The sequence below is a fragment of the Mugil cephalus genome, chromosome 1 (genome assembly GCF_022458985.1).
Source record: "Mugil cephalus isolate CIBA_MC_2020 chromosome 1, CIBA_Mcephalus_1.1, whole genome shotgun sequence".
Classification (NCBI taxonomy): Eukaryota; Metazoa; Chordata; class Actinopteri; order Mugiliformes; family Mugilidae; genus Mugil; species Mugil cephalus.
Window position 1 is genome coordinate 175,647 of NC_061770.1, and position 15,271 is coordinate 190,917.

The 15,271-nt window shown below is 38.9% G+C and overlaps 1 protein-coding gene across 1 annotated transcript in view; it reads left to right on the top strand.

Moving 5' to 3' along the window:
* rcc2 (regulator of chromosome condensation 2) overlaps positions 1-15,271 on the top strand; it is a 44,964-nt gene that overhangs the window by 16,028 nt on the left and 13,665 nt on the right. The window contains exons 8-10 of the mRNA XM_047579380.1: positions 7,553-7,719; positions 9,529-9,709; positions 9,873-9,978. Coding sequence (XP_047435336.1) covers positions 7,553-7,719; positions 9,529-9,709; positions 9,873-9,978 — 454 coding nt within the window. The remainder of the gene's footprint in view (positions 1-7,552; positions 7,720-9,528; positions 9,710-9,872; positions 9,979-15,271) is intronic.

Here is a 15,271-nt window from a genome sequence, read left to right on the forward strand (position 1 = left end):
TCCAAGAGGCAGCCAAGAAACTTGAAGGATTTAGAGACTGTCTGTAAAGATGAATGGGCCAAAATCCCTCCTGCGCTGTGTGCAAACCTGGTGACCAACTACAAGAAACGTCTCATCGCTGTGCTTGCCAACAAAGGTTTCTCTACAAAGTACTGACTTGTGTTGTGCTTGGGGATCAAATACTTATTTCCCTTAATAAAATACATAACAATTTATAACTTTTAGATTGTGTGTTTTTTATGCATTTTCGATTGATATTCTGTCTATACCCATAACCAGTAAACAACCATAAAAACCAGAGTCTGATCATTTCTATGGAAGTGGGCAAACTTACAAATTCAGCAGGGGATCAAATACTTATTTCCCCCACTGTACATGCATACCTATATACAGTCCCCTCCAATAGTATTGGAACAGCAAGGCAAATTCCTTGTTTTCAGACATTTGGGTTTAAGATCAAAAGATGAGTATGATGTGACAAGAGTTCAGAATGTCTGCTTTTATTTCCTTGTATTTACATCTTGACCAGGTGTTGCCTTTGATTGTTCAAACATTAAATAGCTCTGCATGACTAGCCTACTTTTTGGCCTGGGTTGAAACCTATAAACTATGTATTTCTTGTTAAAGAGGATAAACCAACCTGAAGACCAGAGAGCCGTCTATGGGAGAAAAGAAAGGCATTTTCAAGTTGAGAAAACAAGGAAAATCAATCTGAGCCATTGAACAAACATTTGGCATAGCAAACACAACAATTTGAAATGTCCTGAATAAGAAAGAAACTACTGGTGTACTGAGCAATAGACGTTGGACAGGTCAGCCAAGGAAAACAACAGTAGTTGATAACAGAACTATTGCGAGAGCTGTGAAGAAAATCCCCAAAACATCAGTAAGTGACATCACCAACGACCTCCACAGTGCAGGGCTGAAGGTATCACAATCCACTGTTCCAAGAAGACTCTGAGAGCAGAAATATAGAGGACATACCAAAAGATGCAAACCACTTATCAGTAGTAAGAATCAGCAAAGGCCAGATTGAAATTTGCAAAGAAGTACAAAGATGAGCCACAAAAGTTCTGGAACACTATCTTATGGACTGATGAGACCAAGATTAATCTCTACCAAAGTGATGGAATGGCCAAAGTGTGGAGGAAAAAAAGGAAATGCTTATGATCCAAAGCATACAAGCTCATCTGTGAAGCATGGTGGAGGTAATCTTATGGCTTGTGCGTGCATGGCCACTTCTGGAACAGGCTCATTAATATTTATTGATGATGTAACTGATGATCGTAACAGCAGAATGAATTCCAAAGTGTACAGAAACATTTTGTCTGCCAATTTACGGAGAAATGCATCCAAACTAAACGGGAGGAGTTTTATCATGCAGCAGGACAATGACCCAAAGCACACTGCCAACAAAACAAAGGACTACATCAGGGGAAAAAAGTGGAGGGTTTTAGACTGGCCGAGTCAATCACCTGACCTTAACCTAGTTGAGCATGCATTTCACCTCCTGAAGAGGAGACTGAAAGGAGAAACCCCCCGAAACAAACAAGAACTGAAAGAAGCTGCAGTAAAAGCCTGGAATAGTATCACAAATGAAGAATGCAACAGTTTGATGATGTCGATGTGTCGTAGGCTTGAGGCAGTCATTGCAAGCAAGGGCTATGCCACCAAATATTAAATGTTATTTACTTTAAGATTATTTGTTCCATTACTTTTGCTCACTTAAAAATGCTGTGGCGTAATTAGGGATGTCACGATTACTCGATTTTACAATTAATTGCGGTATTAGGCGCTACGATTAATTGATCGCAACGTTTCCCGAATACCATTATAAAATATTATGCCGGAATCATAGTTAAGGGCAACTCAAAGGGAACGAAAACAAAGTTATGCAACACCGTCGTGTTGCCGCGCCTGCGTGTATTGCTTTGTTTTGGTCCCTGCAAGTTGCAGATGAGAGGCATGTGTGTGGGCATAATGGCAGAAGCGTTATTCCTCCGACCAAACGTGTTAAATTAGCCATGTGGGAATATTTTGGATACAGGAAAAACGACCAGGGTGTTGGCTTGCCAGCATGTAAATCATGTTATAAAAAACTGCAATTAAAGGAGGAAACATCTAATATGTTTCACCACCTGCTGGACAACCACCCGACTTTGTATGCCAATATAAAGGTAAATACACAGTAACAGAAAAACACCTTAGTATTTTAATAACGTTACATTGAATTAGTAGGAAATTAAATGTTAGCGTGTCATTTGCAATTGTGTACGACACTTTCAGTGCAGCATGAGGCCAATCGCTATTTATTTTTTCTTTTTTGTGTCGTGTCAGTGTCTGTGCAGTGACGTGTAGAAGAAAACTCCATGTAGTCAAGGTCCTCACTCAGTCAGTGGACATTTAGCATTACCTCTTTTTGCTTTCTCCTAATTGTGCATAAACATTGGGCTTGTGCTTCCAACTTGATCCAGTGCTTGTGCACTTGTGCTTCCAATTTGTTGTTCTAATTTATGTCATTGTAATTTAAACATAAAATAAATTAACCAAAATAATAGGTTTAATATGTGGCCACATAAAATTATACAAATTATTAAAACGATTAAAAATAAACATCGGGTATCGATGACAATTGATGACTTAAATAATTTAAACAATTAATTAATGATTGGTCCTATTTAAATGGATACTTAAATATACAAATATTGGGTCATATAATTAGTAATATAATTATATTTTGACAGTCAACATAAGTCATTACAACCCAAACAAAGCTCAACTGTGTGTTGTGTAGTTGGGAAATCAATCAACGCATAATAATCGTGATTATCATATTGTGATAAATTCTCTGACAATAATTGTACTAAGGAGAACTGTAATCGTGACATCCCTAGTTGTAATACAAATGGTGATTTATCATAAGTTGTTCAACACATCTGGATGTAAATACCAGGAAATAAAAGCTGACATTCTAAACTCTTGCCTCATACTCATCTTTTGATCTTAAACCCAAATGTCTTCAGTGAACAACAAAAACATGGGAATTTGCCTTGCTGTTTTGGCGGAGGCTGCACATACACACACACACCAACACATCCACATACAGATATAAAATACACGTTTATGTAATTAGTTAAACAGTCATTATCACTATCATTTTAACCTCCATCGCCTAACAGTTAAAAGAGAGTTGGAATAAGCAATCAAGAAAGTGTTAGGTAGTTATTATGTATTTAAGTAGTTAAGTACGTATAGGTTTGCAGAATTGAGAGTGTATAGGTATGTTGAGTATCTGTTTGTTAAACATGTGTCTGTAAGTACATGTAGGCAGGCAGAGGGAGTCAAGGTCAGTGCATAAATTAGGAGTCAAGGTTATTAAGAAATGGATTCCAAATGTCACTGAAGTCGTTGGTTTGTTTTTTTGATTGAGACAGATGGCTTTTCCATTGATATGTATCTTTAAGTAGTTTTTTCCAAAGTGGGATGTTGACTGTGTTCCTTGATTTCCAGTTCATGAGGATAGTCTTTTTGGCGATGATTAGGGCTATGGAGAGGATTCTATTGGATGCGTTGTTTAGACTGGTATTTGATGTGTCAGCCCAAAATAGAAGAAAGATTGTCATGTCAGTGACATTGTGCCAGGATTTTTTAATCGGTGTGCAGTCCCATGTGGCAGCCCCAAATTATGTCATATATCCTCAACTTCACTTTGTGCCACATGCCGTAACACTGCTGTCAAGCTCTCCCATGGTTGCCATGTGCCTATGTTTTTTTCACGTGAACAGAAGCCTGCAGTTATGTCTGCCATGTGGAATTACTTTACATAGGGATGGTCGATTATGGAAAAATGACGATTATTGAAAAAAAAAAATGAAACGATTATTTTGATTGATATTGAAATCACAATTAAAATACAATTATTCATTGATTTAAACCACCAACACTCAACTTTAAATATTACTTTTTATAGCAAAAATGTCACAGCCTCCGTTATCTCTCGCTGACGCCAGGAACTGGTGGGATATGAAGTGGCATTGTAAAGAGTGTCCTCAATGGAGGACTGTGTTGCGGTGGCAGTGGCTGAAGTTGACATGCTTTTTTGGGCCTTTTACTCCTTCAATACGTTGTCATAGACCACTTTATGGCAGTACTTTAAATGGTTAAATAAATTTGTCATGTTTCTTTGGGGTGCAGACACGACAGCGCTACAAACTTTGCAAACAATGTCCTTCTGCTCCATGTCCGACAATTTGAATCTAAAATATTTCCAAATGACCGAAGTTGTCTTACCTTTCTTTTCAGCTAAAGGCTCGGGCTGGCTTTCTGCCATGTTGTCAATCGCTCATTCCACAATTGATCCGCACACCTCACATGCTTGCTGCAGCTGCCCGCAACAGAGGTGCACATCAATTGTTTTTTTCGGTTACAGTGTTTTTATGATCGTGAGAAGCCAAAAATAACGAAATTGCGATCAAAATTTGATTAATCATCCAGCCCTAACTTTGCACTAACGGAGAAAAAAGTCAAACAGCTGAGTGCAACAATTGCAAAACAAGTGTTTCAAGGGGTTGTTTTGTTTTTGTTTTGGTGCAGCAAATCAGGTGTATAGCCTAGAGTTTTTTTGTTTTGATTTTTTTGTCTTAAGAAGCCATGTGTAACTTCTACCTACATTATTCTAGTGGAGATGCTATTATTTTATATTAATTCATAAAATTTATTGCAGCTTCACAATGTTATTGAGGTATAATGTGACTTTTCTGTTTATACACTGAAATTATTTAATTTAACTTAAATATTTGCACCAAGTTGCACTTTTATTTTATTGCAAATATTAGAATGGTGCAGTGTTTACAAATGCTGTTAAAAGCTATTTAAGCTTTAAGTTTTAATAAGTCACAGCATAACTTCAGCTGTGGTCACATATTTTCCTTCTTTCTTTTGCAGACCAGAATAGCTGTTGTACTGTGATGTTTTTAGATGTCAGTATCAAACAAATTACATCCACATGTAATTAACAATTTTTAGAGTGACAAAAACAAATGGATCGGTAACAGACGATCCTCAAGGCTGCGGTGTCGGTATCGGATGTGAAAAAGTGGTAACGAGCCATTCCTAGTTTTGGATTTTTGTAAATTAGTTAGTTTGATTCTAGGTGTTTTATTTTTCCAATAAAATTTTGAGATGATGGAGTCTAGGGAGTTGAACCAGGATGTTGGGGGCTTGATAGGGATCATTGAAAAAAGATTGGGTAGTATTGTCATTTTGATTGCAGCTATTCTGCCTATGAGAGAAATTGATAGATTCATCCAACATTTAATGTTGTCCTCTATGGTTTTAAGCAGTGGGTTAAAGTTGAGCTTAACTAACTCTGGCAGCGTCAGGGAGATCTCTATTACTAAATATATACTAAATATATAATATTGCCAGTGCGCGGTGGTGATTGAGCCGCCACATCCCAACTGATTAGAGATGAGAGGGAGAGTGATGGATTTTGAAGTGATAGTGTTGTCTGAGTTGCTAGAAAAAATATTTATGAGGTTAATGGTTTCAGGTAAGGAGGAGGAAGAATTTCTGAGGTAGGGGAGAATGTCGTCTGCATAAAGGCTCTGGATTCCTGTGATACCAATTTTTTTGTCGGATAGCTGCTGCTAATGGTTCAATAAAGATCGCGAATAATGATGGAGAGAGGGGGCATCCTTGCCTAGTGCAAGATGATTTGTTGTTTGGCATGAGTTGAAGTGCATTATAAAATTCTGTTATTGTCAATGGTTTTTCAAGTCCGTTTGTTTACTCTTCAGTGAGTTGTGTTAGTTCATTATTGCTTAAGAAACTCAGTGTCTTTTGGGGATTGTTTACGTGCGGATGCATATAGGTTGGTATAAAATTCACAGAAAGTCTTGTTTATTTCTTCGGGAGTCTGTACAAGCTTTCTGCTAAGTTCATAACGGTTGGAATTGTTGCCTTTTGTTTGTTTCGTTTAATTTGGTTGGCTAGGTTTTTGCCAGATTTATTACTAGATTCAAATTTTTCATGTCTGAGTCTATGTATGAGAAATTGTGTGTTTTTTTTTTTTTATTTGTGTGATCCTTTAATTACAGTTTATATTTACGTAGGTCATTCTGGAGTTAGAAAGAAGTCAATACGAGACTAAGAATAGAATGTAAAGTCTCTGTTGGTCGGGTGTTTTAGCCACCAACCATCGCCAAGACCAAAATCACTCATGAACTGCTTGATTGTTTCTGAGGACTGGTTATTGCGTATACTGTTTGAATGATTGGATCTGTCTAGTGATGGATGCAGAACTGTATTAAAGTCTCCTCCAATTATTATTGGAGAGTCAGAAAGATCACGGAGGGAGGTAAAGAATTTGTGAAAGAAGGATGGGTTATTATTGTTGGGGACATTGAGGCATGTAATAGTGACTGGGTTATTTTGTGTTATATTTATGCTAATAAATCTTCCTTCGGGGTCTGTAAAGGTGGTGTTATGAGAAAATTAGATGTTTTTATGCATTAAGATGGCTACTCCTCTTTGTCTACTGTTAAAATGGGCAGAGTAGAGTTGGTTAAATTGTGATGTTTTTAATTTATGATAGTCAGATTCTGTTGTGTGAGTTTCTTGTAAGAGGCATATGTCTGCTTTTAGTTTATTTAAATGGGTCTTTGCCTATGAACCAGTTCCACAGAATATTTATTGAATATTTATTTGAATGGTGTTTATGCTAGTTGTATTTATGGTTGATGAGGAGTGTGAGTGGGATGAGTGTATGTCTGCGGGGATGAGGGAGGACAGAGCGAAAAAGAAAACAAGTAAAGAACAGAAAAGACATGAAGTGTAGAAAACAGAAATTTGTTTGAAGTTTTCAAATATGGGTCGCAGGCTTTTGTATGGGAGTTTTTTGGTCCAATGCAGTGTACTCAGTGAAATGAGGTACGTTCGATGGTGTCTTGGTACTAGTCATAAATTCCCGTATTGACTGTTCTAGGTTATCGTCCTGTGTTTGCTCTAGAATACTGGAGAAAGGAGATTGACTCACATGCTACATGAATGTAGGTCAAGTAGAGTTTCTTTCATGGTTTTGTTTTCTTTTGTCACAGATGCGAGCTGCGCTGTGAGTGATGCTAAGTAGTGTTGGAAAGTTTTGTTGTCTTTCGTCAGTGTGTCCAATTGTTCTTGGCTGAATTCCAAACTTTCACAGAGTTGTTGGAGTTCTTTATGGAATATTTCGATGAGTGACAGGCGTGCATCAAGTCCAGTGAGTTTATGGTTTATGAGATTTCACTACCTTCGGTAGAGCATGATTTGTCCAGTGAGATGTGAAAGGAGGTGTGGAAGTGTTGATGTCCATGTCTAAGTCCTTGTCTATATCAGATGTGGTGCAAAGTCTAATGAAGCATTCATTGATGTAGTCCTCAAGGTCTTCCAGATTGATCAGTTGTATATGTCCAGTGATGAGAAATGCACGGGGTCTAGCACAGACTTTTATATCAAGTTATTCTGTTTTATGTATTTGTACAGAGTATATTCCCTCCTCATTTTTTTGTCATTGCAGGCCACAACAGTGATGGGAAGTTCATTGCTCGGGCCCAGCGTATTGAGTTTGACTGTGAGCTCATCCCACGCCGTGTTGCCATCTTCATTGAGAAATCCAAGGATGGGCAGATCATGCCTGTGACTAATGTGGTTGTCAGAGAGGTGGCCTGTGGGGCTAATCACACGGTGAGAAGAGACAAAAAGTAGTGTTATTGAATACGTACTACTGTTGCTGCTCTGGTCAGTAAAGATTTTCAAAAAACAATTAAGTCAAATCTTGAGACATTTTTGTAAAAGTAATGGAATGTAATTTTGGTCACTAGTGAAATTAATTGGACTAAAGCACTATTTGCACTGGATTAATATTGCGTCTACCTGAACATAATGATATTATGCCGAGATGTGATGTCAAGGCTTTGCTTCTTTCTTCCATTCAGCTGCATGTAAGAGGTAAACATTGTTGTTTTTACACCATCACACCTTTGACAGCTTTAGTTACTATATATACACTGCCCAAAAAAATTAAAGGAACATTTTAATGGGCCCTGTTCTAACTGCCCGGCACCGTGGAGCCCTGTGCTTTTCACAGATGAGAGCAGGTCAATCCTGAGCACATGTGGCAGTACATACACTCAGTACATTTACATGCACGTGAAAAAAAAAAACAAATTATTGCCTTAACCAGACTCTAGCTGGGCAACGTAAGTGCGTGTAAACACGTTAGTCTGCCTATAATCGAGGGTCATCAAGGGTTTGGGACTAGATTTTGGGACTTGGGATTACAAACAGCTGTGCAGTCTTAAGAAAACCGCTAATCAGTGAGGTCAACTAAAAAAAGGCTTCAGTTTGCTAGGGAGCAGTGACTCCAGATTCACCCTGTTCCAGAGTGATGGACAACTCAAGACAACAAGACAACAAGAAGAGAGGCAGATGTGATACATCCATCACCCCGAGTGCCTACTATACAAGCCTGTGGGGGCAATGCTATGATCTGGGGTGCCTACAGTTGGCCGTATCTAGGTTCACCAACATTATGTGCCCAAAGAATGTCAGAAGAAGGTCAGCTGATGGTGTTAAAGCACACCAAAGGTGGGTCAACCTGGGTCAGAAAATGCCGTGTAATAGATTAGATTGGCCACCAAAGTCTAGACCTTAACCCCACTGAGAATCTTTGGGATGTGCTAGAGAAGGTTTTGCACAGTGGTCAGACTCTCCCATCATCAATATAAGATCTAGGTAAAAAATTAATGCAACATTGGATGCAAATAAATGTTGTGACATTGCAGAAGCTTATCAAAACAAATGTAATAAAAGTAATCAAAGCTTGAGGTAGTCCAGTGAAATATTGGCATGTGACCTATTTTTTGGTGGCAGCATTTTTCTTATGTCAAAAAGCCAAAAAGAAGCTTGACATGTAAATGTAAGCTCAACTGAAAGTGCTTTGATACTAGTAGTATGTGTGGCAGCTCTTACAAGTCACATGCACATCTATGATGAAAAGATTTTATAAGATGAGATCACCCACCAACAGATCTTATACATTTACATTTTATGTATTTGCACTTTTCATACAATTTATGTAGTGATGTTGGTTGCCTGTTTAAAAAAAAAAGTACTAAATTTATTGCGGAATGTAATAACTTATTTATTATATAAATTGTTTATTAGTAACCCTTTATGCTAGTGCAAAACTGTGTTACTCAAGTACATACAAAGCTATTTCTGCAAGCAATACAGTAACGGTTTGGAGTATTTCAAGTCAATAACTAAAAATAACTGAAGCAGAAAAAAGTTGTCTTATTTTCGTACAGTATTTAAACTGATTTTCATATTCATGTACATTACGGTTTTGAAAGGTCATGAAAAGTTAAGTAAAAGTTTCATAGCTTTGCCTGGAAACATTACATTAATATTCCTATTGATGCCCATTGATGGATTTACCAATAGCTGTTATAACTTTCACTGAGCATTGCATCTGTGTGTATGTGCCTACAGCTGGTGCTGGACTCTCAGAAGCGAGTGTTCAGCTGGGGTTTTGGTGGTTATGGCCGTCTGGGTCACACGGAGCAGAAGGACGAGATGGTTCCCCGACTGGTCAAACTATTTGATTTTCCTGGTCGTGGGGCAAGTCAGATCTATACAGGCTACCAGTGTTCCTTCGCTGTTAGTGAGATGGGTAAGAAATACACACATCGCACTGCAAGATCCCTGGGAGCTTCACTCTAATGGGTTGTTCAACTTTTTTATATTTACAGACTGCTGATTAACTTTAATATTATTGCAGGCTGTGAATGCCAAATGTAGATATCCTCTCATCCCATGATGTTTGTATATTACAGGGGGACTGTTTTTCTGGGGTGTGACAAACACTTCCAGAGAGTCAACTATGTACCCCAAGGCTGTGCAGGATCTATGTGGCTGGAAAATTCGCAGCCTGGCATGTGGGTGAGTGAGAAGTTTGTTGTTTCACAGACACACTTTCCTATTGCAAATGCCTTACTTCGAGAAGAACCCCAAATGTCTTAAATATTTCATATAGGGATGTCCTAATCAAGTGTTTTGCCCCCAATCCAGTAAATTCACACGTCAATTAAGCCAATGTAGGCCCATATGCTTGACGCTTGAAGCTCTGCAATCCATCATCAAATCCATCAATCTTTGTGGCCCGTCAGAGTAGACGACTTGTGTGGATCTTGTCCACATGTGGAAGTGGGGAGCCTAGAATCCACTCAGCCGTCTTGATGACCTGCTGCAGCTGTTTTTTCTCTGCCGCGTTTTAGCTGCTGTACCATGCTGTACATTCGTAGATGAGCACACTCTCTATGGTACAGCAGTAAAAAAAAATTTCAGGAGAGGTGGAGGGACTTTGTTCTTCCTTAGCATTCTTCCTTAGCATTCTCAGAAAAAATTGACGCTTCTAGGCCTTTTTAATAATGTGACGGATGTTCACGGTGCAACTTAAGTCATGTGATAAGTCCAGATCAGGGAACTTGAAGTCTGTGACCCGATCCACCACTTCTCCATTGCCAATCCACCACCTCTTCATTGATGCTAATAACTGTGTGTGGCGTTGTCCTCAATCTCCTAAAATCAATTAGTTTGTTGTGCCTCATGCTGCGTATCCTCTGTTTCTGCCTCTTGGGGCACAGCTGAGATGGCCCTGGCCTGCAGTGTTGTGGACTGGTTAACTGCCCTGTGTGAATGTGCGTGTACAGCATAAACTTCACTTTGGGCAGTGGGGCCTGAAGTTCACGACCCCTGCGCACTTCTCATTTGCTGTTTTGAAGCGGGGGCGGGGACTGCACAGGTCTTGCTAGCTTGGCTAGTAAGTACATCTAATTTTTAGTAAATCATTTACTTTCAATTTAACTTTGCTAACTAGTTAAGCCAGTTCATGCTACCCCTTCTGTAGGGCTGCAAGATATTAGAAAAACTTATATGTAATATGGAATAACATACTTGAATATTGCGATGACGACATGACTTGCACTACTGGGCTTTACGCTTACTTTAGGTGGTAGCGCTGGTACTAGCAAGTTAAAAATTTTAGTACCACAAAGAAAATATTAGTAGCACACACAGGTAGACAGTTAACTTGTTTATTGGCAAAGTAATTTGATACTGATAAGAAATCCAGAAACATTGTTAAACTATCTTTCGAAGTGTTGCTACATTTAAATACACAGGGCTCTTAAGTATTAAACTAGTATGTTAATATAATAAATGACAAATTCTTTTAAACCAAATAAATTATTTTATTTATGACTTTAAGAACAAAGAATACAACTATAAAAAAGGTCAGGGACACTCAACCGTATGTGTTCTCTATTAAGCCTAGTGCTATTTATAAATATACGTTATTAGTATTATCTTGCATTCAGTATTAAGTTATTCAACTAATACACATGTTCAAATATTCATTTTATTTATTTCTATTTTTAGTTTTTTTTTTATAGGGGGCAACTGCAGTAAACATAAACATACCTTTAACTTTAAACATAACTAAATGTAGGGACAGTGACTGTTTTAGCACATTGAGTTTTGGCGTCAGTGGCTGATGGAACGATTCAGCATATAATATGCGGCCTCATGATTGGCTCAGCAGTGATGGGGCAGGGCCTTTGGTGTACAGGAGGCTTATGGCACGTTTCCACTGGCACGGTACAACACAGCACGGCATAGCACGGTATTTGCATGTTTCCACTAGCACGTAGTACCTGGTACCTGCTACTATTTTGATATCGCCTCAGCCCTGGTTCCAAGCGAGCCGAAGCAATACTAAAACGTGACGTCAGCCGACTGCCTTCCGCTGATTGTGTAACGAGCGTCATCACTGGAAACGGCAATAAGCACGCGAGGACTGACCAGACTGTAAATAAACACAAGACTCGACCCCATCACTTTTTAAAACCCTGCTGCTCTTCGACGACGCTGCTTCGAACACGAAGAATGACTACACAGAAACTAGCATTAGCACCCATTAGCTTACCTTCAAACGTCGTCTTTTGCAGCTCGTGTTCTCTCGTCTAGGGCTTGTTTTTCTGGTCTTCCGATTTTGTGTGTGGCTTGGCGCGGTGTAAATGGTGTCACGGCAGTTTCACATAGCTGTGTTATGACGACCCCGCCCACGTCGAGGAGGTACTATATATTATTCAGTTGTAATGGAAACAGACCCAAATTGTGCCGTGCTGTACCGTGTTAGTGGAAATGCGCCATTAGATTGACAGGCCTAGCGATTGTGGCGCTTTGTACGAAGTGCGCTGTTGAGACCGCTCCTGTATTGCTGAATGAGTTAAGTGCTGGCTGAAAGATAAGATTTTCTGCCATTTATCCCTTTACTAAAGCAGTACCTCCTTGTTTCTACTTCCTACTTCACTTTCCACCTCCTGCTTGACTTTCAACAAAGGCGGGTTAAACTTTCGCCAAACACATGTCATACAAATGTTTGTATCTCCAAACCTCCTCAGTTAACCTTACAGATTCTTTATTGATCCAAAATAATCAATTCGAAAATCTCGGAGATGAAAAAGCAACTCGAAATGCTAAAGTGAAAACACGCTACTGCGTGGCAGACCAGTCCCAGCTCTTGTGCTTTGCCTCACCCAGCTTGCGACAAACCAAGACAAAGACAAGCTGTTCTCAGTTGCAGGCAACACTGTAAATAAGATGCTGTCAGTTCTCCTTTAGGACAGCATCAACAAGTTAGTCTTAAGCCGGATTTCAATACACGGCCTACAATCCTACTCACAATTATTGGCACCCATGAAGTTTAAGTACATAATGTGGAATATCTTCTGAAAAAAAAATGTTTCATGTGAAACATTTATTTTCTATAGAGAACTCATGTTTGATACAAAAGAGCAAATGATAACAATTTAAAAGAATAAACAATGGGAGGAAAAAAATAGATAAACTTAAAGCTATGTCACTGGTATTGGCCCCTAAATTAGTAAATTAGTATGGAAACACATTGTGACTCACCTGTGGTGAATCACAAATGAGAATCACCTCTGATAAATTGTCTGTACCCATGTGACATGAATTAGCCAATTAATGATGACTTCCGTGTTTTAAAAAGCCATCTGTTATCCCCTGTTCCTGTGTCACAATCGTGAAGACTAAGGAGCTGTCTGAGGACATAAGAAGTGTGATAATTAGCAAACACAAAACCTCTAAAGGGTATAAGGCTGTTTCAACAGTGCATAATGTTATTAAGAAGTTTGCCAAGCATGGAACTGTCAAGAACCTCCCTGGATGTAGGGGGGAAGAGAAAATTTGATTAGAGAAGTCTTCGAAGGTTGGTGCGTATGGTGGAAAAAACACCACATCAAACATCCACAGACCTGAAGGCCAACCTGGAACAGTCTGGGGTCATGGTTTCAACAAGTAGCATACGCCACACACTGAACCAAACAGGGCTTCATGGGCGAAGGCCAAGGAAGACATCATTGCTGAGGAAAAGACATAGAAAGGAACGACTAATTTTTGCCAAAGAGTACCTGGACAAACCACAATCCTTCTGGGAAAATGTTCTGTGGACAGATGAAACATAGAAAATAGAGCTTTTTGGCAATGTACACCAACAGTTTGTTTACAGACGGCACAATGAAGCCTACAAGGAAAAGAACACCCTACCAGCTGTGGGGCTGCTTTGCTGCATCTGGTACTGGAGGCCTTGAATGTATCACAGGACTCAAGAAATCAGAGAATTATCAAGAGATTTTAGAGCAAAATGTCCTACCCAGTTTAAGAAAACTAGGTTTGAGTCGAAGATCATGGGTCCTCCAGCAAGACAAAGACCCAAAGCACACATCCAAACGCACGCAGGAATGGTGGAAGAGGAAAAAATGGACTGTTTTAAAATGGCCAGCAATCCTGGTCTCAATCCAATTGAAAATCTTCATCCATCTGTGCAACCAAATATTAAAGAGGGGTGCCATTATTGCTGCACATGCTGTTTTTTTTCCTTCAATTTTTTAAGTTTCTTAAAAAGTTTGGCCATCTTAGCCGCGATACGCTGGAAAACCTTGTCGTTACAAGTCCAACTCCCGCCGTATAGCTCTTCTCCCACCAAGGACAGAAAAGCCCTTACCTCCGGGTTGGTCCAAAACGACATTACTTTTCCAGTCATCATTTAAAAAAATGTACCGACACGAGAGAAGAAAGTTGAAAGTGAGCAGCTTACTACTAGTCAAAAGCGCTCATCTCTCTAGCCAAAACCAAAACATCCTGTTTGTACCTGGCACTGCATTGTGACAATTTTTTTTTATGACCAATCAGTAGTAAGCAGCATTCTATGTCACATTTTTACGCCCAATTCAGCTACTTTGGACCGACCACAGAGGAGGTATTAAAAAGTACCCAGAAAAGTATCCCTTTGGCCTTGTTCCGCCGACCTTCTAGCAATGGAAATAGCGATTTTAAAGTGGGCGGTACGGGGTAGTGTGGAGGTAGGCTGTGTATGAAAATCTGGCTTTAGTAGTTGACTGAAAGAGCAATAATAGGGCCTCATTAATGTGGACAAATGTTTGTTTAAAAAAGAGACGCAAACTTGTTCAGTTATTCCAAGTTATTTTGTTGAAACCTTTGAAGGTGTGTAACACGTTAAGTGCATATATATATATATTCCCGAGTCTGTTTGCTCATGCAAAATGAAATGCGATTAATGCAGATAAAAATGAATGATATGTAATCGTGATTAGTTGACATTAATCCAAAGCAACCCTATAATTAATCTGATCATTATTTTTAATCGTTTGTCAGCATTGGTTCTATCTTAGGTTTTCTCTGTTCACTTAATCCAGATTCAATGAACACTTGAAAATAAAAATAAATGAAATAAAAAGGATTATTTAAATAAACCACTTTTATTGGTCAAAAACAATTGTTGCGTCCAACACATACATTATATACAACATATGCATTGCGTGATGTCGTCATTAAGTGACTGTTTATGCAGCCTGATGGAAAAATCATCTGCTGAAGTCATTGCTGAGACTGGAGATTCCTGTATATTTATTCCATGTAAGACTATCATCTATAAGTGTTCTGTTGCCGCTGACACTGCTTGCAGGAGATCACTCTATAGCTACATGACTGTACCCTGCCTACAGATTGGCTTCTGATGCACAAATTCAGCAAATGAGGATTTTCATGCACCTCTCCTTTACTGTCTATGTGCTCTTTTCGTTTTGTGACTTTTATTTTCAAAATACACAATAATGTATCAAAACAGTAT